The sequence below is a fragment of the Peromyscus eremicus genome, chromosome 10, assembly GCF_949786415.1.
Source record: "Peromyscus eremicus chromosome 10, PerEre_H2_v1, whole genome shotgun sequence".
Classification (NCBI taxonomy): domain Eukaryota; kingdom Metazoa; phylum Chordata; class Mammalia; order Rodentia; family Cricetidae; genus Peromyscus; species Peromyscus eremicus.
Window position 1 is genome coordinate 1,382,697 of NC_081426.1, and position 24,941 is coordinate 1,407,637.

Here is a 24,941-nt window from a genome sequence, read left to right on the forward strand (position 1 = left end):
TGTTAACAGTTCAAAACAAAACAAAATTTTCAAATGCTCTAGGTTGGTTTTTTAGACTTTATCTGAAGGTAACACAATTGTATTTACATTTTAGACATTAAAAACCAACTACAAAAACACTTCAATTGTGAGAGCTTTTTTTGCACAATGATAGTGTTTAATTGCTTAGAATGTGTCTCTGTGCTTGGGGATTTCTTCCCTCCTTGATTTCAGGGGGACCACCAACTAGGTGCAGAAGATTTATTAAGAGCCTCCTTTCTGAGCTCTGAAAGTTTGTGTGTAGCTGCTCTGCCAGGTGGATGGATGAGACTGTAAGCGGGTGAAGAGTGGAGCTGCTACCCTTGAGGCGTTTGCAGGCTGGTAGAGAATAGGTGGACACATACTGAAAAAGTAAGAGATAATGAAATCATGTTTACTGACACCCAGTAGGACTTCTTCTCTTGGTGAGTCATCTTGGCTTGGGTCTTAAGAAAAAAATGAGAACAAGGAAAATGTCTTTGTAATAAGAGCAGCAATTCAAACAAAGGCAGGGAGAGAAGGTGCTTGGGTGAGAGCCTAGAGCATGCATGATGAACAAGACCTGCTGGATAAGGAACACAGGGATAATGTACCAGAGATGTCCCTCAATGAAGTCGATACCTTAAGAAAGGATGCTTGAGCCCCTGGAAGGCTTGAGTCTGTGATTTGGACTGTCAATGCATTGGGTAAACTTCGAAAAAGCACCGTGGGCCAATGAACTTAAGATGAATTAGAATGAAGAGAAAGGCACAGAGCAAGGACTTGGTGGGTTGGACTTGAAATTATTCTAATTTCTTCTGTATAAAGTACATTGCTAAAGGTCTTTGCTTCTTTATAATCTTTTTTTTTTTTGTCACTTTTTAGCTTTTTATTTTGTTTTCCCGGCTAAACTTACAGTTTTCTAAGTGTATGAGAAGTTAGATTAGACACAGAGTTCAGCTTACCATGAATTTCAGATTAGGTGGCTTTAAGTAGCCAGCCGTGGGCTGTGTTCTCCAAACCTTGTCGCCCCCTCCCACCACATGTTAGCATCCATTCTTATAACTCCTTTTACTGCTTTGAACCCAAGTCTATATTTAACTTGGTTGGAAATTGTGCCATTACTATCTCTTAAGGCAAGCTGTTATGTTAGCACAATTAAATAAGAATCTGATAGAATATATTCTTAGCTGGGAATGGTAGTAGTATCTGCCTTTAATCCCAGTGATCTGGAGGCTGAGACCACAGAGTTGCCATCAGTTCAGTACTAACCTAGGCTATAGAGTGAGATTCTCCCACAAACCACCCCCCAACCAAAAAAAAAAAAAACCTCAGAAAGAAAAAAATATTCTTGAGGCTTTTTAAAAGTAAAAGGAAGGTTTCGTAATCCAGATATAAACCATACTATTTCACTTCTTACTTTCCTCCCAGAATGTCTGATGACTTTACCCCCTTTCCTGACTCTCATTCCTTTCCATAGCGAAAACTGTCTGGTGAATATGGTTGCAGTAGCCCATGCAGAGAAGTATTGTGGAGGATGCTGTCTGGTCGTTTCTATAACTAGACCCCTGTGTTCATCAAAGCTGCTGTTGTATCCTATAACTTGGCCAATGCTAATGAAGTGCGCTTATCGTTACAACACATTTTTCAGGCTGAATAGGTACTGATGCATTACAGTTTTCCAGAACTGTTAAGTACGCTCCTTTAAAAAACATAGACTATGGTGACAGGAGAGATGGCTCAGAGGTTAAGAGCACTGGCTGCTCTTTCAGAGGTCCTGAGTTCAATTTCCAGCAACCAGGTGGTAGCTCACAACCATCTGTAATGGGATCTGGGGCCCTCTTCTGGCCTGCAGTCACACATGCAGGCAGAACTCTGTATACATAATAAATAAATAAATCTTAAAAAAAAAAGGTGGACTAGGTACTTCTAATAGGGGATGGTGATGGAGGGGATATTATTCATAGCTCTTTGGTTTAACTGTCATCCAGAATTGTTGCTCTGTTTTAAATATCTAATCATCTTTTTAAAGAAAGCTATGAAATGAACTATCAAGTTATCAGATAATGTAAAGCAGAGAGTCAAGGGGAAACACAGGGAGAGGGTGGAGCCCAGTTCATTGTTCCCTCTTATGTGACTGAAGAATGGGAAGGACAGTAACATATGTGACCCACTCTCCCCCCTAGCACCAGTCCCACAACTGCTGGCTGGTGATACTGAGTTTTGGGCTCTATTGGAGATGCCTTTGGGGTTCCACCTCCTTGGCAGTTGCTCTAAGGTTCCAGGGAACTTTGAGGAAACAACTTACTGTGCATTATGGAGTGTTGTTGCAGGGCACACTGCAGTGAAAGTCTGCTTCTGGAATAAGTGCAGTCACAGGATTTCTCTCAGTGCTTCAGAGATCAGAGCTGACATACGTGTTACCATCTCTTGAGGAGGGTGGGTTTCCTTGTCTGCTTGGTACTTCTTACTGACCAGAGTCTATAGAGCTAACAGCCTACTTGCCTGGGTCTTCACACTCAGAACTACCTGCCTGGGTCTTCATACTCACAGCTACCTGCATAGGTTTTCACATCCACAGCTACCTGCCTGGGTCTTCACACTCAGAACTACCTGCCTGGGTCTTCACACTCAGAGCTACTTTCAGTTTCTAGTTTCTCAGTGCTACAGGGACCCTTTCACTGAAATGTGTACTTATGAGAGCCTTATGAACTGGGTTTGGGCCTCCTTCCAGCTCTGCCTTACCACGTGACTGCATCACCATGCTCCATCAGTGCAGAACTGCTGGTTCTTTTTTGCCTTTGACATAGTTTCTCCCATCACTATTTCTGGATGTGCTAGCTGTTGAAAGGACAGTCATCGTGGAAGGTGATACCAAAGAGTGTTTAAATCTGGGAGGAAAACCTGCTTTCTAGCTTTGAAGGTGGAGCAAGCTGTGGTGGAAACATCATCCCAATGTCAGAGACTTGCTCAAGGATGGTAAAGTGATGGTAATTCTGACTCTCGTGTGATGGAAATGTGTTGTCCTTCAACCTCCTTACCCCCCAGTGTTGCACATGAGATGCTGTTTCCCAGTCATTGAGAGGCCTGGCTCTGGAGCCAGCCTGCTCCCAGGGTCAATTCCTACCTCATGATACAGTTGTGACAACTGTAGAGACTCAGGTCTGGGCTGGGCTATATTAAATGCTAATAAGTAAGTGCCATTAGCTATATAAAAAATTAGAAATGAGACATTATCTTCTATAATCCGTCGTATAACCTCCTGCCATACATGTATAAACCTTGTTGGGATTTTACTCATTTATCTTTATAGCTTAGAAGATACTGGTGATTGGACCATGGACACTGCACATGCTAGGCAAGCAAGTACTGTACCACGGAGCTGCCCCAGCCCTCTTTCTGTATTGTATTTTGAGTCAGGGTTTCACTTACAGTGGTCTAGGATAGCCCTGGACTCACTGTGTAGATCCTCTGCTTATACCAAAAGGCTCAGCTTAGAATTTTTAAATAACAACCCAAGTGTTGAAGAAGAGATTCTTTCACTCAAGAAGGAAAGTTGATTTAGATGGCTTCTACAGGATTGTTCAGCTCTGGTAAATTTCTGAAATGATTTGATGGAGAATGCATCTTTGATGGAGAGTGCAGCAGGAACTAATCTAATGAGCAGTTATAATAGTCTGGATGCCTCTGAGTACTTTACCATCCTGTTTGATACCAGGCAGTCTTTAGGTGAGTCCTTATGATGTATGTGTATGATTGGATTTGGTGACAGCCATACAATGCCCTTCAAGGGTAAGAGGAGAGTGGAAATGTCAGGGGAAACCAAATGCCCACAATCGTTGACCCACACAAGGACTCCTACTGCTTTTCTGCTTTGCAGCATGCTCTTAGTGGAATGAGTATGCCTGAAGGCAAGCACTTTCTGCTACCATGGAGTCTGTACAAACTGTTAAACTCAAAAAGGCTTTGATGTAGGCAGAGAGAAAGGTGAGTGAACAAAACCCTAAATTCAGGTGTTCCTCTCTAGCTCATGTAGTCTGATACACTCTAGTTCCAGCTATAATTGATAAAAGCCCAGAACCTTTAAACTGGCATTTCTCAGCCCTGGCATGATCAGCATTTTGGGCTAAATTGTAGCATGCATCTTAAAAGGTCTTATTAATAAAATCAAACCTGAGGCCAGTTATTGGGGTGAATGCTGGAAGATCAGAGAAGCAGAACAAGCTACAGCCACCTCACCTTGCCAGTTCCTCAGCTGATCCTGTTTCCTCAGACTGGAAGCCTCTAAGTCCTCATCCAGAGTGAATCTCAGCTGAACTGTGCTGCTCAAGAGCCTAAAAGCTTAACCACCAAAATGCTTCTAGTTCCTGGTCTTCACGCCTTATATACCTTTCTGCTATCTGCCATCACTCCCTGGAATTAAAGGCTCACTTCTTGGGATTAAAGGCATGAGTCACCATGCCTGGCTGTTTCCAGTGTGGCCTTGAACTCACAGAGATCCAGAGGCTAAATGGTTGGTTTTTTGTTGTTGTTCTTTTTTGAGTTTTGTTGTTGTTCTTTTTTGGTAGAGGCTGTCCTGTGTACAGGGTGTTTAGTGATGTCCCTGGCCTCTGCACTTTTTAGATGGTAGTAGTACCTAGCCTTCAGTCACCACTATAAAAAAAAGTCTATAGGCATTGCTCAGTGTCCCCCGGGACCATAATACACCACTTGTCTAAATAACCAGGTCAGTGTGTGGCTTAAAGAGCCCTCTCACTGCAGTTACCTCATGTTCCTGAGACTGACAGCTGGCCCCGTTCCCCTTCTGTCCCCACTGCTTCCTCCCATAGCTTGGCCGGCTACAGCAGCTTGAGCTTGGAAACCCTCTGGATTGTCTTCCTTGTCTGCCAAGGGCCTTCTGGTCCTCTGCAGGCGTCTGGCCTATCTCCCCTAGCCGCTTTGGGGTGGGGAAGGGGGAGTACAGGCATGATGTCATTTGCCTTCCCAGGAAGGGTGGAACAAAGGATTGGGTCTCCAGGGACAGTTCCCTCATCCTCAACTGGGCCTCTGGGTAGATCCCCCCTCCCCCCCTTGCTGCTGCTTCAGAGGTGTGTGTTGTGCCGCACATGCTCCACTGTAGGATGACACATCAGCTGGCCTGACTCTGTCTCTGCCCTTCCGCAGTCCTAGGGTGTTGTTCATGTCCTTGAGCAGAATCCTTATGCCTTTTTCAGTGTGGTGGTGGCAGCCTGTGGAGTTCTGAGTCTCTGATTTTTTTCTAGAACTCTTCCTCAACCTGAAACTGGGGGAAAGGCACATTCAGGAAGGAGAACAAAAGTTCTCATTCCTTTTACTTTTCAATTTCTCTTCCTTTTCTTTCTCCTTCTTTTCTAGAGCCTCTGAGGCACACTGCAGCTCTGGGAAGCCTCCTTACACAGATTTGGGCATGTTTGAGCTAAGTTTTCTCTGTTCCCATCATTGACCTCTGTCTCTTCATGGGGAGATGGGGGTGGGGTTAAGCTGTAACTCTGGGGCAGGGCTCCTACTACTTCTGAAAGAAGCCACCAGTGTTTCTTTAATGTGAGAGTCACTCAAAGGGACAGTGGTAGGCTGTGGGACATACTGCATTTGTTTATTGAGAAATATTTTAATCTAAGCAGGTTTTCATATTGATCTTATTCTCTTGATAGATTGGGGTAGTAGTGACTTTGAATCCCAAACCCTTCATTAATAGTCTGGTATATCCATCAGGGGCCCTGTTAAAGACATTTTCCAGCTTTTTGTAGCATATGCAAGAAACCATAATTTTATTTATTTATTTTGTTTTTTCAAGACAGTTTCTCTGTGTCACTTCGTCTGTCCTGGAACTCTATAGATCAGGCTGGCCTTGAACTCACAGAGATCCGCCTATGTCTGGCTCCCAAGTGCTGGGATTAAAGGTGTGTGCCACCACTGCCAGGCAAGAAACTAAAATTTTTTTTTAAGAAATTAGTTAGACCTAAATATATCTGAATCAGGAATTATTGGTTTCCTGGGTACAGTCTATGAAATATTCCTAATTTGATGTGTCTCTGTACTTTGCTCTTGACTACTCTTTCAAAACAGCCAAACCTTAACCATCAACAACAAAAGCGCCCCTCGCCACTGTGATGGTAAAGTTACCGTCCATCATGATGATTGTGAGGTTAATAGTGCATGTGCTCCTGACCTGTCCTGGCAGGCTGCAGAAGTATGCCCTTAGCTGCCTTTTCATACTTCCCCCAGTCCCACTCTTCTGGCCCTTTGTTTCTGGTTAGTCCTTGTCCCTGAAGAAGGGCCCTCTTTGTGAGTGTGGTTCCTCAGGGAAAGGCTGGGCCTCAAGGACCTGCTAACCACAGCAGGAGGCCCAGGTGCCTGGCTTTGAGTACAGCAGTAGGAGCTTGTCCAGCATCGTCTCTGCCTCATTGCCTCACTGTGGTAGGTGGATGGAAGCTTCGGCACAGCCTTCCAGATATGGGACTGTCTGCTGTCCCCTGGCCGACCTAGGAACCCAGGACCCACTGACCATGTACTCCGTCGGTAGGAATGAGTTTTACATACTACCTGGTGGTTTTTTCAACTCAGCAGTTGTTGTAAACATCATTATGGAGAGTTTGTAATGGGAATGGGGCTTCAGCTCTGGTGGAACCAGAAATAGGTATATAAATGGTGGTTGTTTAGTTCTGTATCTGACAATCAGGAAATGGGGTGGCTCCAGGATATACTCTGGATAGCTCTTGAAAGTCTTCAGCAACCTCATTAGAGCATCCTGCAAAAACAGAAAGATTGGAAGCCTATTTGTGGATGACCCAAAGGGCCAGTTCTAGGAGTCAGTGTTTAGGGTTTTAAGATTTGAGTTGGACAAAACCTGGATCACCGAGGCTTAAAAAACTAATGTTGTAGCTAGAGTTTTCCTGCCTGGCCCACAGTCAGGACAAATCTCTCTCACCCGCCAGTCCCACAGCCACTCAGACCCAACCAAATAAACACAGAGGCCTTATATTGCTTACAAACTGTATGGCCGTGGCAGGCTTCTTGCTAACTGTTCTTATATCTTAAATTAATCCATTTCCATTAATCTATACCTTGCCACATGGCTCGTGGCTTACCGGGATCTTCCCATGCGGCTTGTCATGGTGGCGGCTGGCAGTGTCTCCCTCTCAGCCTTCCACTTCCCAGAATTCTTTTCCTTGTCCCGCCTATATTTCCTGCCTAGCCAATGGCCAATCAGTGATTTATTTACTGACCAATCAGCAACACACTTGACATACAGACCATCCCACAGCATAATGTTTTCCAGATGACTTGAATTTTCAGTGACTATATTCTGAAGTGTATACCAGCAGGTTCCTTTTCAGTGAGTAGTTAAAAGTTTGGAGATGCTCATTGTATGCATTGTAGAAGACCCCGAAGGCAGTCTCAGTATATTGTTGTAACACTGTGCCCTGAACGTACCTTCCTGTTGATTGACTGGACAGTTATCTTTATACTTTATCCCGTTACCTGTTTTCCACAATACATGTGACTGAATCACTGAAGACCCATGGCCTTGATGTTTGTATTGAGGGAAGCAGTTTCCTGCTGTCTCCAAGTTTCTGTGCCTCGTGCCCTTTCATGGATTGTGTAGTACTTTCCACTACACTCACCCTTTGTGGGGAATAGGAGATGAGTATGTCACTAGAAGCTCTGTAGTCAAGTTGATTGAGGCCCATACCGTCATCTGCTGTATTCTGCTGGCTGCAAGCTTGGGAGTTGACTTGTGCAAGGGTTGTCCAAATCCCAACATTCCCAGAAAGCAAAGCTAAGTGGAGGTTTCATTTGAGGTAAATTTTGCCGATGCCTTCTTGCTGTGTGGGCAGTTGGACTTTGCTGGATACATCTGCTGTTGTCCCTACTGGGTTGGTTGTAAAGTGAGTTCTCCTCTGCTTACAGATGAGCGTGAAGCCGTACAGAAGAAGACCTTTACCAAGTGGGTCAACTCCCACCTTGCCCGAGTGTCCTGCCGAATCACAGACCTGTACACTGACCTTCGAGATGGACGGATGCTCATCAAGCTCCTGGAGGTCCTCTCCGGAGAAAGGCTGGTAAGTGGGAAAACATTTTTGAAGAAACAAGTATGGACTTGTTTCTTGGTAAATTCTGCAATTAAAAATGTTTTCTGGAGAGAATCTTGATAAGTAAGGTAAGCACATTGATTCTGGGTGATGTTGTTTTTGAGGTGCCTGCCTCCTCTGTAGGGAAGATCCTGGCTGATGGCCCTGTTAAGGCAGAGTGTTAGCAGTGGAAGGGCCAGTCTTGGATGCTTACATGAGATCATAGAAGGAATTCTAAATTTATGTCTTACTGATGATTCTTTGGAAAATCTGAGCTGGAATCTCAAGGTGGCAGGAGTTGAATCCAGTGGCCTCTGGCAGTTTTCGTGTTCTTTCCTGCTGTCCTTTTGTTTTGGGGGTGACGGTACATGCTGACATTGTGTCATCTCCTTGAGAACAGAGCATGTGGTAAATGCACCCTTTTCTTCTGGGCAGGGAGATTAGATTGTTAGTCTGCAGTGAAAATTGCATCTCCAGTAATGTGACGCTTGTGTATGTATGTACCTTATACCAGAGAAGTCTAAGCCACTCACTGTGACTGGCCCAGCAGGTCTTGTCTTGCAAGAGTCTGCTCTGTTTTCCGCTAGAGCACATGTAGTTCCATAGGTGGTGGTCTGTCTGCGCCAAGCTGACGCCCAGGGATAGAGCCCCACAGTCTGTACTGACATCACCAGGAAAATGCGATGCCAGTGGTTGGCGGGGCTGCCAGAAAAGCCTTGTGTTGAACTTGATCTCCATCCTGTAACTCGACAGCCACAGTGGATCTTTTGCAAATCAATCCACACCTCTGACTGCTGGTGAGAGACTAGGGTTTTACATTCCTCTTTTAGGAGTCTGTGAACAGAATTGCTTCTCTAAACAAATGAAGATGGTATTTTCTTTCTCTGTCCCCTCTGGTCAAGAACAGAAGGTAGTCAAGCCTCTTCTCATCTTTATTACGTCTCTCCATGCTCTTCATTCCTAGAGGTGCAGGTGTTACTGCCTCATTTTTCTTTGAGAGTTTATTGGTCAAACTAGATAATAAGCCCCTGTGCAGATGCCTACAAGAAGGTGGTAGTTTTGTGGGGCAGTGGTCCCAGTGGGGAGGCAAACAGAACAGTTGTTCATTGGGTTCTTTGCAGTGAGACTTGTTTTACAGCCTAGGCGAGAATTACTGTGATGTGTGTCTTACAGAAATACAATCTTTACAACCAGACTTTTCTTTTTCCTATCCGTCAAACCTTCCCCCTTTTTCATTTAACCAGGTAAATTTTTTTTTTATTTTTTTATGCTTTGATGGTAGCTTTGACAAAATAATAAAAGGTCTCACAGATAGGGAGTGGTTTGCATATTTAATTTTGTTCTAGCACAGTCCAGTCTTTTAGGCTGTGTGAAGTAAAATGTTTAGCTTTGCATACCCACAGCTCAAGAAGACTGACCGTGATGACAGTGTCCGTATAATACACTATCGGGGCCCCATTGACTTTATCTAAGCAGGGAAAACAAAACAGCAACTAGCGAAGCATAATTTTTGTACTTTGCCATTTGCTGTTAGCAGTAAGTTTTTGCCCCCTTTTTTTTTTCTTTTCTTTTTGGTGAGATGGGGTCTTCTATTACAGCCCAGGCTGGCTTTGAGGTCATAACAGTCTTCCTGACTCAGGTTCCCAAGAGCAGAGATTATAATGTATACCACTATACTCATTTTTGTTAGCAACACACACACACACACACACACACACACACACACACACACACACACACCTTTTTTCAGTGACTCAGAAACCTAGGAGAATAGGGATAAAGAATGGAAGATGCCCACCACCTCCACCCTCTCAGGTAATCAATTCTAGAGATTTTGGGGTTTTTTTTTTATGGTCCATTCCTAACAGCCATCTTTAATTATAGACTAGGCAGTTTAATTGCTCACATTCCAAAAGTAAGAAGACCATGTATAGTAAGGTAAAGCTCCTATTTATTTGATCATGGTCTCTTATTTGGTGTATGGAAATTTCTGGAAGAGACACAAACCACATTCTGTCCTTGGCTCCTGAGGCTGTTAGAATTCACGGTGCCCCCAAAGGATTCCTGCATATTCAGATTCCGAAGCTAATTGAATGGTTAGCACTTCTGGTGTTAGTTAATGCCCCAGCTCATTGTGCAGTCAGCCAGTGCAGTCTATGCTGGTTTCCTGCACCTTCAATCTAAAGCCTGGGGTAACAGACATTAGCACTGCGTCTGCAGCCCTGTCTCAGTTACTACGCAATTTAGTCTTTATTCCTTACCACCAGCTCGGCGGGGGATAGTAGATAAATGTTTAGGTGACTAGAATATGCAAACTTAGTTCATTAATGAAGTTTCAGATTCTTTTACAGAGGGGAATTTTCTGTATGCATGTCTTTTTACTGAGTGAACCTGAAAAAATGGTGTTAGTCAGTGATCCAGAACATTATCTGATTTTAGCCTAATAAAAGGAATTAGATAAGTTTCAGAGGTTTCAGGTAGCCTTCCACCTTGCTTGATTCTGATCTTCTTGGGAAGAGGCTTGGCCTGATGTGCTAGATATGCAAAAGTGTTCTCCCCATACTCTCGTCTCAGGTATGTCTGGCCATGGAGCAATAAGACTGTTGCTGATTGGGAATCAGTTAATGAAAAATAAAACCATTCCTTTCTGGTGTCTTGTTCTGAAATCACAGCAGACTATAACTCTTCATGAAGGTTTTGTTTCAAAATTCTATTAAAAATATATAGACTACCGTTTACTCTAGCATCATCTTGGCAGGAAAAAGTGTGAACACAGAACCTACACCCGCCACTCTGTTAATCGGGTCTTGATCTCCAGGCCAGATGAGATTGAGACTGAAAGTGTAGAGGTTGGCCCAGTGTGTATTCGGCACAATGCCGTTAGGCTTGCACTTAAATGGTGAGGTTATTGCACAAGTTCAGAGCCTGCCTGTGGTTCCCACCCTTCCAGGCCTCTCTGATAAGGAAGAATTTTAGGGAAGATAGCCAGTTTTTTGCCCTGCTGCTGCCAGGTGTAGCGCCCCTCTGACTGAGAGCAAATACTTCCAGGGACCTGGGTCTTCCCCAGTGCCTGCTGTCAGTCACAGATATCATTAGATTTTGATCGCCTGCTGTTTACTGATTTTGCCTTTGTGTTTTGTTGTCTTACTCCACTAATCAGTCTCTTAGAAGAAAAATCAACCAAAAAAAAAAGTATAGGTGTTTTATTTTGTTTGTTCTGTTGGTTTTTGCAACTATTAATTCCAGAACAGCTTGAGCTAAGTGGAGAAGGTAAGATTACTATGACATGAGATTTGCTAAGCCTTAAATACCACATTGAACTGTTTAGAATGAACTTTTGTTTTGTTTTTCCTTTCTTTTCTTTCAAGGCCTTTGTTAAGTGATAATACCAGCATGCATTGTTTGTTGAGACAGAGTTTTGTGGATCAATCACAGAGCTGGGCTCTTTTTCTAAGCATTATTTGTAAATGGGAAATTTCACTTTGTTTTGAACAATCGGCCATGGAAGAACTCGTACTCCCACTAATTTGGGACCTACTTGTATAAATGTAGAAAGTGAAGTAATAGTGAGAGGAACCGTATCCAGAAGTACCAAAAGAATTGGTAGCAAAGCCCTGGATTAGGAAGAGGAAAGGAAAGGAGCCCTTTAGATAAAGTGTCACAGAACCTTAGTAGGGAAGTGAGGCTCAGCTGGACCCAGGAGGAGTGGCTCAGATTAAGTAGCCAGAGGACATGAAGTCAAATTTAGCTAGGAAGAAAGCATTTCTAAAGCTCACACTGAGAACGAAGGTTCTAGGGGGTCTGTCAGAGGACTCTGCTGTTGGGCAAGTGTCTTATTTAGTTGGAGTTCCTTAAAAATAGACAATTATTTTTATTTACGTGTATGGGTGTTTGCCTACATGTATATCTGTGTGGTACCTGTGGAGGCCAGATGATGGTGTCAGAACTGGAGTTACAGATGGTTGTGAGCTGCCACATGGGTGCTAGAAATCGAACCTGGTTTCTAGAAGGGCAGACGGTGCTCTTAACCCCTGAACTGTCTTTCTGGCTCTGGAGAGAGTGTAGCTTTTGAGAGTTTATAAACTATCACCATGCGCTCTTACTGGCTAGTGAGGTAGGTCCCTTGTTTCCTCTTCTGAATCAGCTCAGCGTTTGATAGGTAGGGAAGAATTTGAAGACAGAGTTTGGCTTTATATGTGTATAGTCAGTAGATGAGCTTTTCTCTTTGGAGACAGGGTCTCACTACAGCTACAGCTCAGGTTGGCCTCAAATACGCCATCCTACAGCCACAGCCACAGATATGCACTATCATGCTCTGCTGGGAAGGTGGGGGTGGCTCTATAATTAATGTAAGTGTTGGTTACACAGTTTTCCTGAGGCCAGTTAGTATCTTTTCTGGCTTCCTCTTCACTTGACCAGGTCATCAGTCACTTAAAGTTCATCTTGCATGATGACAAGCCCTCTACTCTGCAGTACCTGGCTTGTGTTCTATTGCTGGAAGTGACTTCAGTGACCACTGAATTAAGTCTCTGCTTTGAAGACATTATAACTCAGGAACTGAGAGACCATCCAGGCCAAGCAGGTTGTGTGTGGTGACGCAGATCTATGTTCTGCTTTCTAAGTAGCCTCAAGGTTTATTTGGGTCTCTGTGGAGAAAAAAGAGAGGAGGGAATTACTAAGGTGGGGTAGATGGCTTAAGCCTCCTTCCCTCCCTGAACACCCGCCAGGAATCTTTCCTTTCTGTGTCCTCTTTTGTTTAAAAGGAAAGCAAACTAGCTCCAGGAAGTATCTTTTTTTCCACCTCTAGACTCTTGACAGTAAACCCTGCCATTGTGTGTATTCCATAGTCTGTAAATCCCGATGTACTACAAAGAGCACTGTCTACCATGTTTAAGGCCCTGGGTTCAATCTCCACACAGAAAAAGTAAATAAGCTGCATGGGCATTGGTAGAGTTAGGGGCCTGGGAGGGAATACCCACCCCATTCTTTGTTTTCAAAAGGCCTTGAGTCCATGCAGGGAAGGAGAATTAGCTCACAACAACACTGATTCTCAGAGTTAGGGCTTGACCTAGTGACTCTGATAGACAATTAGAATTATATTTTCAGATCTTAAAGTTGGCTCATTCCATAGTTCTTTCTCCTTTGGAGTCTGATGGAAGGTGATCTAGAGTTGGGGTAATAATAGTTGGTGAGATTTGGGACAAGAAAGGGTGTCATGGAAAGATAAACAGGAAAAACACCTGCAAAAAATATAAATAAATGAATAAACAGATTGTGAGCTGTGAAGGGAAGTTGTGAAATTGATTTAGGGAGAGTCAGTGGAAACTGGCATTTCCTTAGAGGACTTGCCTGCCTGCCAAGGCTACTTGGATCTTAGCCCCATGAACCTGATGTCCATACTTACTTCCACTGAATGGCAGTGGAGACTGCCCCATCAGTAATCATACAGGACAGAAATGTGTGTATTGCCATGGGAATGGTCCCATGCCACCCTAGAAATCTGATAATAAGTAATGAAGGCTAGATGGTGTGCTCTTCTCTTTGGCAGAGCTGAAGGGACAGCTTCATAGAGCGTTCATTCCAGAGAGACACACCCCTACCCTATTCCTTTGTGTTCAGTTTTTGTCATTACTTTCTTACTCTTTTTGAGAATGTGAAGCATAGTAATATATAAATAGCTCTTAAAATTATTTCCCAGGTAAGAACTGAGTCTTTTCTTTCCATTCACATGGAAATGCATACCATTCTGGTTTGTATTCTGTGTTCTTGTGTAACTTAAAGATAATGAACTTGGAGGCCTGGCTTACCACATACTGGTTAACTGGATAGACTGTCACCTCAGCAATAAAAGGATAAGAATAATAGTTGCTCTCAGTCATGGCTGTTGTGAGAATTGAATATGATTAGCCATAAACCACCACAGAAAGTAGTACATGTAGTAGTGCTCAGTAAGTGGCAGCTAAGACGTTTCTCATGTTGAAATCCATGTAATTAGATGAAATCATTGTTACCTCTTAAGAATATTTTATTGTTCCCAAATTTTTCTGAGTATCATATCACACCTTAAACTCTTGAGAATGCCTCGCTGAAGCAAACAGAACACAAGAGAATTGGCATCCTGGGATTCTAGGAAGGTGAGGGGTATTTATTTTGGTGGATATTGGACCTGAGGCCTTGCATGTTAAGCATGAGCTGCACCACTGAGTTCTATTCTCAGCCTGTTAGATTACAGTCACTTTGAGACAGGGTCTCAATAAGTTGTTTACAATAGTCTTGAGGGGTTAGGGATTTAGCTCAGTGGTAGAGCGCTTGCCTAGCAAGTGCAAGGCCCTGGGTTCAGTCCTCAGCTCTGGGGGAAAAAAAAATACAATAGTCTTGAACTTAGGATCTTTTGACCTCAATTTCAGAGTAGCTGGGGCTTTAGTCATATGCTACCAGGCCTTATAAGCTTTATAATTGATTCTCCCTCTCTCTTGCATTGTACTACCAGTATTATTTAACTTTGCCATGTCTTTTTTGTTATTTTGTTATAAAAGAGGGGTTAGTCATTCACTAGAGCATCAGTTATGAAATAAAAGAATGTTTTAAAAGCATGAAGGGTAGTCCAATGAGGTGATAAAGTAAATGTCCCAGTAACTTAATTTTTAAAATTTTAGATTCTGCTTATATATATTTTACTTTATGTGTATGGATGTTTCTCCTCCATATATGTCTGTGCACCACATTTGTACAGTGCCCACAGAGTCCAGAAATGGAGCTGGAGTCGTAGACCATTGTGATTAGATGTGGATGCTGGGAATTGAACCTCGGTCCTCTAGAAGAACTGCCAGTGCTCTTAACTGCTAAGCTCCCCAAGTAACATTGTGTGTGTGTGTGTGTGTGTGTGTGTGTGTGTGTGTGTGTGTGTATAAGATAGAGTAGATGTTTATAGTAAATATGGCAGGGATGTTTCTAAACTATTCCCCTTCCAATGGCTTCTTTTCCATTTTGATATAAATGTAAAATGAACAGACATTGAAGGTATCTAGATACCTTGTCCCTGCTCATCTGCCCTCCCTTCTCCTCTCTTCTCCTTTCTTCTTTCTTTCCCATACCCTTTTACTTGTTCCCTTCTCTATCCTCATAAAACTACCACTCCAAAATTCTCCTGGTTGGAGGGTATGTCCCATTTTCATCTTAAGCCAGTCTTAGAAAATGACCCAACCCAGCAGGCAGCAACCTGTTGTTACACTTAAGATGGTTAATGATCCTCACCAATACCTTTGTGGATGGCGGCAGTAGCACCAAGACTCCGTGAAATTGGACCAAATGAGTGCACACAAATTTCAGTTTGGGTTTGGGCGGGAGAACACACGTGCTGATTCAGGGTAATCCTCAGGAGTCACCTCTGCCTGCCAGATGAACTGTCTCCACCTCTATTCTCTGTTTCTAGCCTAAACCCACGAAGGGACGGATGCGCATCCACTGTCTGGAGAATGTAGACAAGGCCCTTCAGTTCCTGAAGGAGCAGAGAGTCCATCTTGAGAACATGGGTTCCCATGACATTGTGGATGGGAACCACCGGCTGACCCTTGGACTCATCTGGACCATCATCCTGCGCTTCCAGGTAAGGAGCTTTGCTAAGGAGGCTGCCAGCTTACAGAACTTAGCCAGACTTTCCACACATGAGCTTCCTATCCACAGGGCCCCCAGGAGAGACCGGGCTGCTGCCACTCTGGAGGATTGTCAGAGCTACCATGTTCTGCATTTCACTGTCCCCGACAGACTTGACTTTCCTGTCAGATAGGACTCAGTGATGTGTGGCTGCTAGAGTGTACCCCAGCCCACTACTTCCTGGACCTCTGAACATCTGACCTCTGCCATTCGGCTTTCAGTTGCAAAGGTCAAGCAGTGTGACTGGTGCTGGCACTTCTAGGCTGTCTAGACTTCACTGAATTGTGGCCATGTAGGCTAGGGGCCCCATTTCCACCTTCTCGTCTTCCTTTGGGTGTGAAGGAGCAGTTTTCAGGAGGAGAGAGCCAAAAGCCTTATGTGTATTTGACTAGGTGGTGATTGATGTGATGAAGTGCCTCTGTGCAGAGAAGCCTTTTGTGAAAAGACACTCAAGGTCATTTCATGCCCATGCCTTGAGCCTTGTTTGTGTGGGTTCAGTTCAGGCTGCCTTGGGTGACAGGCCTGCAGTGTTAGGGAGAAGCACCTGTGCTTAGGCACATGTTTTGTGTTCAGGCTCTTCAATTACAGTTTGAAGTGCTGGAAAAAGTCCTTACCCTGGTATCAGGTTCCACTCCAAACACCCCCCCCCCCCCAGCACTCCTGTCTCCTGCATGACTGTGTCCTTGTGCTTTTCTGTCCTGTTTTCGTTCTTTGATAAGGATCTGTTGATTTTTGTGAGTAAGGAAAAATCTCACACAAAGGGGAGGGCAAAAAAATCAAAAATCAAATTTTAACTTAGTTTTCCTGTTCAAACTCTGAGACTGTCCTGTGATCAATGCTTTTTCCATCACTGTTGCCGTTCTGAGATTAGGCTTCAGCTTACCAGTGTTCTGGACGGCTCTGTGTGGGGAGGGAGAGTTACAGAGGGGCTTGTCATCCACCTTCACTGCTGCCATTGAGAAAGCATCTCAGTAATTCAGGTTCCCAGGGCGCAGTTCCAGGATTCTAATTAAGTAGGCTAAGCGAATTATTGTTGAAAATGTCATCTATTGCTTTGGCCTGTGGTGATGGGAACATGGAAGAGCATTCTGACTGTGGCCCATGTCAGGGAGCTGGCATACACAGCCGTTTTCAAAGTTCTCAGAGTGAACTGAGTTGAGGGAACACTGACTGTCGGCCTGCCCTTTCTGTACTTGGGCCTGCTAATGCACTTGAACTGAGAAAGCCGGGCTGCCGGCCCTAGTGTGTGACCTGCAGTGCTGGTGGCCGGCATTGTGCAGGTTCTTTCACTGGCTTTATTGTACTGAATCATTATTTGTGTTCCCGCCTCTTGTCCAAAATTCAGTTACAGGAGAAAAAACACAGAAGATAGTTGGGAGCATTTATCTAGAATCATGTAGCTGATAGGTGCCTCTTAATCCGAACTAAAATTTTGAGTGTACATGGTAGAAGTCATTCAGTTTGACCTTGATGCATAGACCAGGCTTTATGTCTAATGTTGAAATTGTTTGTGAACTTAGAGAGCATGGAAGCAGAGCATTTAAGAAGGTTCTGTCTCAGAGTTTTGTCAGTTTTCAGGAATATACATATAGTGCCTCAGCAAAATATTTTTCTGGTTTCTATGAGAAGCCTTGCATTGGAATGATGGCTCCACAGGGGCATTTTGATCTTACTAAGTGCTAGAGAGGCATTTAGGTGGCCAACCAGTCATCCCTTTGGCTTTCTGCGTAGAATAGGAAACCTAATTCTGGAGGATTCTGAGGTGACCCTGACAGGTCTTACTGATATTTGGAGCAAATAGTCTGCAGGGTGAGACTTTGATCTGTTTTATATAAATGTAGACCTGTTCCTCAGTGGCTGTCAGGACGATGACTTGGGTGTTGGTTTAATATTTCTTTTTAAACGTTAGATCCAGGATATCAGTGTAGAGACGGAAGATAACAAAGAGAAAAAGTCTGCCAAGGATGCATTGCTGCTGTGGTGCCAGATGAAGACAGCTGGGTGAGTGTGAACGCAAAGGGCACTAGGCATCTCACAGGATTACGTTCCCTGTGGTCATCACTCAAAGGTGCTGACAAGTATCTTTTTCATGGCTTCTGTTGAGAAGTCTTGTGAACACGTAAACAGTTGATATGTTGACATTTCTGCTGGCTGTCAGAATGGAAGGAGTTCTGATTTATACTTGGAGATTGTCGTATTTCCTTAATCAGTTCTTTCTGTTTACCAGGGAAGCTCCACAGACCATTATATCTTCAATTGTAAAATTCTGGGAGCGTTTCTAAGAATCACACCCACATACTTTTTTTAAATGCATGGGAGTTTTCGCCTTTAATTTCTGTCATTTGGGGAGATTTGCACAGGAAACTGAGAAGCAGTTGTTATGTAAACCTGCCCTGGTTTTCCTTGTATTCTTTCACTGAAACCCAATTTGAAGATACTTGTATAGCACTGCAATTTTGTTAATTAATGACATTTTGTGACATAATGATTAATTTGTTAATTAATGACATTTAGCTAATATTAAACCTGTAAAATGGATCTAGAAAAAGGGCTCAGCAGTTAAGAGCACTCACTGCTTCTCCAGAGGACCCAGGTTCTGTTTCCAGCACCCACAGCAGGTGGCTCAAAACTGTAGAAACTCCAGCTCCTTTGGGCTTCTATGGACACCTTCATGCATATGGTGCTATAAACTCACACAAACACACATAATACACATAAATAAAGATGAATATATTTTTTTTAAATCCTGTAAAGTTGCTGATGAAATTATTTTAGAGTTCTTGGTTCTTAATGAGAACCAATTCTTTATCAGATTAATTAGTTGGTTGTTCTCAAAACTGCCTTACCTTGGGGCTGGTGAGACTTGCCATAAACACACTCGCTATCAAGCCTGATGACCTGAGTTAGCTCCTGGGGGACCCACATGATGCAGTGAGAGAACTCATTTCCACAAGTATCCTCTGACCCCCTTCCTCCCAAAAGAAACAATCCAATCAGGTAGATACACGAATGTAAAAACTTTCAAAAATAAAAAACTCTGCCATACCCATAGGTGTAAGCAGTGAATGTTCAGCATGGAAACTGTAAAGAGCTTATGTATATATAGCCTAGTGGTTCTCGCCCTTCTACTGCTGCAACCTTTAAGTAGAGTTCTTCGTGTTATGGTGACCTCCACACATTAAATTATTTTCGTTGCTACTTCATAACTATAACTTTACTACTGTTGTGAGTTGTAATGTAAATATCTTATATGCAGGATATCTGACTTGCAACCACCCAGCAGGATGAGAACCACTGTTATAACTTAAGCAGATGAAAGCAAGTATGAAACTTTGTGCAACCACAGATACAAAGTTACTAGCAATTCATTACGGAGTAAAATAGCCCATTCATTTGGGACCAGTTTTAAACAGAAAAGTTTTCTAGGGAAGTTCTTATTCAGAAAACATCAATTAAGCCCTGTATGTAAAAAAGAGAGCTGAGTATCACATGACCAGGCAGTCCTAGCCATCTTTATCCAGTGGTGTATGATTCAGATCCCAGTGAAATGGGTCCTGAAGCCCTGGCGGGTGGACTACAAAGCCACAGGAAGCAAAAGGCTGTGGACACGTCAAGATTATGGTCACTTTTTCCTGAGTAAGAGTGATGTGTAGATTTAGAACATAGTTCACATCTTTCATGGAATTGCATTAACAAGCAGATGTAAAGACACACAGCTGTCTATTTTATTTTTACTTCATCGCAAGCTGATTTTAAAAGGACATATGCTCAGACTTAATTGTCCTTACTGATCTATAACCTTTGAGTTTACAATGAACACAGGCCTATTCCCGCCCCCCCCCCCCCCCCCCATTTAGCCAAAGCATAAGCCTTTGTTTGGTAATTCTGTGGCTTTGCTCTTGTGCTTTCTCTTTTGGCAGGTACCCCAATGTCAACATCCACAATTTCACCACTAGCTGGAGGGATGGCATGGCCTTCAATGCACTGATACACAAACACCGGTGAGTCTAAAGAAATCATGGTAAGGGTAGAAGCATAGATACATTGCCGTTTTTCTATGGTAGATCTGGATGAGTTGTATCTCCTATCTGTGGCTCAGATACTGTGCCATAGTGGACATTCCTGCATTCATATGGAGAGAATGTGTGAGTTCACTCCATTATCTTTCATAAAGTTTATCTTTGCCTGATAAACTTTAAAGGTGATTATTCAGAAGCCAGGTATCACTGCTTGATGATTATGAGATACTGTGATTTTACTCCACGAAGTGTTTATTTTAACATTTCTGGAGTAATTATCATGTCTCATTAGACACTTGAATTATTTCCAAGGTATAACATTCTTTTGTGTTCCACTGTCATTCTGTATAGGCCTGACCTGATTGATTTTGATAAACTGAAGAAATCCAACGCACACTACAATCTGCAAAATGCGTTTAACCTGGCAGAGCAGCACCTTGGCCTCACAAAACTGTTAGACCCTGAAGGTGAGGACCTGAGATGGGAAAGGTTAATGTAAAGGCTTCTTATGTTGGGGGGCTCTTACATGTGCAGCACACCTTGAGAAGTATCAAAGGAAGAGGAGCTTTAAAATTCCAGTAGGGCAGTTACTTGGGGGTGTAGGATGGGTTACATTTGACAAGGCTTTGAAAGATGGGTACGAGAGAGAGGGCATGAGTAAAGGTGAAGAACCAGAAAAGAAGGCAAGTCTGATGATTGAGGGTTTCTATGGGAACGGTGTAGAGAACACCCCTGGCCTTGGCTCTGAAGGCTAAACATCAAACCTTTGGCTGTCCAGCAGGCAGTGGGGTATCATTGGAAGTTGTTGGCACTCGTGTACACAGAGACAGCCTAGCATAGGCACTCAGTGAATGCTTGTTGACCAGTGTTCATGGGAATGTGCACTGAGGGTAAGTGGAGATTGAGAACAAGGGCACTCTTAGGATGCTGGAGCTTAAATAAGGAAGGGAATGTGGGAGTAGATGAGACAGTAGCACAGTTTTTCTTATGACTGACTATATCACATCTGTGTGGAACTGATGGCTAGTATCTGGGTCTCTGCAGTAGCCACAGCCTGTCTTGAAATGACCAAGATGACCTCTCTGGGGAAGCCTATAAAATCCTCATTTCTAGATCCCAGTACAATGTGGGATTTCAAAAGAACTTTTTCTAATTTTGAGAAATATTTAAAATGTAATGAGATTATTTAGTTTGTAATGCTAACGGCTTATAGATTCTCTCTGCTGTAAGCAAATATTAGAGAGGGACAAAAATGTGTGTGTGTGTGTGTGAAAGTTTAAAGTTCTTATAAATACAGAATGGGAAATTGAACTCTCCAAGGGCATCTTGAGGTCATGAGGCTGTCAAGCTGGTTTCTTGCTCTTCTCCAGTACATAAGTTTTACTACAGGAAGCCAAGATACAGTTATCTTTGAGATAACCCATTAAGTGATTTCTCGATGTAAACAGAAAGCTAAAACCCCTTGACCTATGATCAGTCTTCATTAACACTCCTTGCTGTGAGAAGGTTTTCCTTAGGTCTAGCCCTTGGTATTTTTACAATGAGCCTCTTTTTTCCCCTCCTCCTTTTACACGGACTTTTTATTAACTCAAGCATTAATCTTTCTGATCACCAACCAATATAAAACAGAGATTGATATTTCTCAGCTCACAAGACTGGAGCTAAAAACAGCATCTGATATCTCTTGTGGTTTTGACCTTAATCAGTAGTTGTCCAGTGTTCCAAGGGATATCAATTAAAATGTATTCCTAGACAAGTTGGAGGGTTTTTGCCTGTTACTCCTTTCAGGTAGATCAACATTTTGTGTTTACTAAATTGGATACACACGTGTGCACGTTGATGAGGATGATGAGACCCAGGAGCTGTCCAATAGGAACTCTAGCTGCGGTCTGGCTCTCGGTCCCGTTGGTGCCGATGACAGTGGGGCTGGGGTTCTCGTGTTTAAAACACTGGGCTGTTTACAGAATAGAAAGAAGGATATATGTGGAATGTGTATTGAAAAAAGAACCTGACAGAGCTGTTAGGAAACATACTTCTGTATGTCTTATTTTTAATCTGTCCTAGCTTGAGTATTTCTCTCAACATCACCATTCCTGTGACTTGTCATTCTCATTCATTTGTTTCCTTACTCAGTGAATACACATTAACCATCCACTTATAGGACAACCCAGTAGGAATTGAGAAGGCGGTGTGGTTAGGATATAGGCTCATAGGCAAAAAACATGAGTAAATAATAATATCTTGCAGAAGGCAGATTGTGCGTCAAAGTCCCAAGGCAGGAAGAAGACAGTAATTTTACCACAGGAATGAGAAATGTCCACGTAACCCCTGAGCTGCTCCTTTTGAGCCAGATAGTGAGTCTGGGTAGAGAAGGTCATTTCGGACAAACACTAGTTGTAAGGAATGCAGGAATATCAGAAAGTAGGGGCACATATGAAAAATGGTGAAGAGGCATATTTTTCTGTGGAATAAGAAACATCTGGAATGATGCTTGGGACTTAGAAAAAACCTGATAAATGTTGAAGGAAGGATGGGAAAAGCGAAGAAAAGCTACAGCAAGATAAAAAGAGTTAAAGGGAACATGCTTCACTCACACTGAAGGGCACCTTTGAGTTCATGCTTCTGGAAGATCAGCCTGGGTTAAGTGAGTGGGGGACAGAGAAGCCTAGTGAGGAAGCCGTTATTTCAGATTTGTTTATGTGAACAGAAGGGCCTGAACTGTGACATTAAGAATTCTGTCACTAACTTGTAAAAGGAGACAAAGATGTCCAGAGAAGAATGTGCCATAGGCCGAGATGGAGTGTCTAACTACATAGTCCCATTTGGTGTTAGGGTTAAGGGTAAGGAGAGGAAACAGACATGCCTTCTGCAGAAGGTGTTTTGTGGATATTCATGTGGTGAATGAATCTGTGGTGTGCTTTCTTCTGCATTCTGCAATTAATGATGTAATGGCAGAATTTTCAAAGGAAAAAAGTCTCTGGGCTGTTAGAAAGTTGTTTCAGTTTGCTTCTGCTGCCCCAGTGGTTGCATGGTGATTAGCACTGAGCAAAGCCCTCTCCGGTTACAGATATCAGCGTGGACCACCCCGATGAGAAGTCCATCATCACATATGTGGTGACCTACTACCACTACTTCTCTAAGATGAAGGCCTTGGCTGTCGAAGGGAAGCGCATTGGGAAGGTGAGCTTACACGAGTGTAGTCACTTGTGCACACCATCAGTTACCTCCCTGCTCTGCATCTGAGCCCTTCATCCAGAGACTCTACTTGGCCAATAGTAACTTGGCCAGTAGTAAGCGGTACTCAGTAGTGGCCTCTGGGAGTGGCAGAAATGAGGTAGAATCCTTGTTTTCCCAAAGGGTAATGAGAAGAAGTAGAGTAATAATAGAAATCGCTAGAAAGGGAATTTCAGACACAAACCTCTTTCCTCATCCTTTATAGGAAATTGACTGTTGAAAATCTGACTAAATTGGCTCTGCCATGGTCGTGAAATCCTACTCACCATGATTTAAAAAGCCTCAGTCTCAGGTCCTTTTCATCTCAGTGGCAAAGTTCCCCTCCCCTTTTTGGTTTGTTCATTTTGTTTTGTTCCTCTCCCTGCGCCCCAACCCAGAGGTCTCTTTGCTTGTCTAGGAATTACAGAAGTCACCATAGTCTTTCCTTAGAGGTTGAGTGGCTTCAGAACCAGTTCAGTTGAGTTAAGCTGTCACTGCTCACAGATAATAAGCCTGGTCTGGGTGCACCTAAGTTAAAATGCCTCTGCCGAGGAACAGACTACGGCAGCTAGTCATCAGTGTGCGTGTTTCACGTGGACCCATGTGCAGCACGTTTTCCTCGACCGGTGACATCTGGATATTGGTTTCCTGACCTTTCGTTACAGGTGCTTGATAATGCTATTGAAACAGAGAAAATGATTGAGAAGTATGAATCACTTGCCTCTGACCTCCTGGAGTGGATTGAACAAACCATCATCATTCTGAACAATCGCAAATTTGCTAATTCACTGGTTGGGGTCCAGCAGCAGCTTCAGGCATTCAACACTTACCGCACAGTGGAGAAACCACCGAAGTAAGAGGCAGATTGTTACAAATTGTCATTAATACAGGAGGAGAGATGGCAGCAGCCACAGGACACCTGTTTTTTTCTGACTTCCATCATCCCTTCTGTTAACTCAGTGTCCTGTTTTCCTCCTTGCTGAGTCCCAGTTGCTGAGACTTCTCATACATTGTGTCACTCCTGAGCTCTTGCAGTAGGCTGTACCATTGACACACAGGCCATGTGAGAACCTAAGGGATGATACAAGTCCTCAGTCCCTTCTCCAATGTCTTTTTAAAATTCTACTTTTAGCTTTTAGAAAAGCAACACAGTGAAGCCAGGTGTAGCAGCAAGTACCTGTAATTCCAGCACTTGGAACACTGAGTCTGGAGGATCCTGAGGTCGGGTTTACTTGGACTACATAGCAAGATCTTGTCTCAGAAAAAAAGAAAAGTTAGTGATACAGTGTATGTTATAAAACTCTGAGTGGGTCTAGGAAAATACCCTGTTATCAAGTATTGTGTTAGGTAAAGGCAACCATTGCATAACAGTTGAAATCAAGTTTTGTTTCCTAAAAAAGTTGATTTTTCTTTTCTTTTTCATGTGTGATGTGCACCCACATGTGTTCGGAAATGCACGTCTGTGTACACACGGCCAGAGGAGGATGCCTGGTGTCCTGCTCTGTCGCTCTGCTCTGTTCACTTTCCTGTGTCACTGCTACCCTCCTGCTGTTGGATCAGTGTAGCTGTGCCAGCTATTCATGCAGGTGCTAGAGAGCTGAGCTCCACTCCTTCGTTACACTCAGCAAGTGCTCTCAACCTGCTGACCCATCTCTCCAAACTCCTTTTTATTTCTTCTGAAAATTCAGTTGTGAATTCTTTGGTGAGGGAGGTCTCTGAAACCCACTGAAAATTTAGCTTAGATATTTGAAATAATTATTGCTGATTTGTTCACCCACCCCTCTCTCTCTCTCTCTGTGAATGAAGTAAATCCATTGTCTTGGGGCAGTGGTTCTCAACCTTCCTAATGCTGTTGTGACCCTTTAATATAGTTCATGTTGTGGTGACCCCAGCCGTAAAATTATTCTCATTGCTACTTCATAACTATATTTTTGCTACTGTTACTAATTGTAAATACCTGATATGCAGG

At 43.2% G+C, this 24,941-nt stretch overlaps 1 protein-coding gene across 2 annotated transcripts in view; it reads left to right on the forward strand.

Moving 5' to 3' along the window:
• Sptbn1 (spectrin beta, non-erythrocytic 1) overlaps nucleotides 1–24,941 on the forward strand; it is a 174,225-nt gene that overhangs the window by 98,743 nt on the left and 50,541 nt on the right. For both annotated transcript variants that reach the window (XM_059275169.1, XM_059275170.1), the window contains 7 exons: nucleotides 7,927–8,078; nucleotides 15,520–15,693; nucleotides 17,650–17,741; nucleotides 19,661–19,741; nucleotides 20,111–20,226; nucleotides 22,827–22,939; nucleotides 23,638–23,825. In XM_059275169.1, coding sequence (XP_059131152.1) covers nucleotides 7,927–8,078; nucleotides 15,520–15,693; nucleotides 17,650–17,741; nucleotides 19,661–19,741; nucleotides 20,111–20,226; nucleotides 22,827–22,939; nucleotides 23,638–23,825 — 916 coding nt within the window. The remainder of the gene's footprint in view (nucleotides 1–7,926; nucleotides 8,079–15,519; nucleotides 15,694–17,649; nucleotides 17,742–19,660; nucleotides 19,742–20,110; nucleotides 20,227–22,826; nucleotides 22,940–23,637; nucleotides 23,826–24,941) is intronic.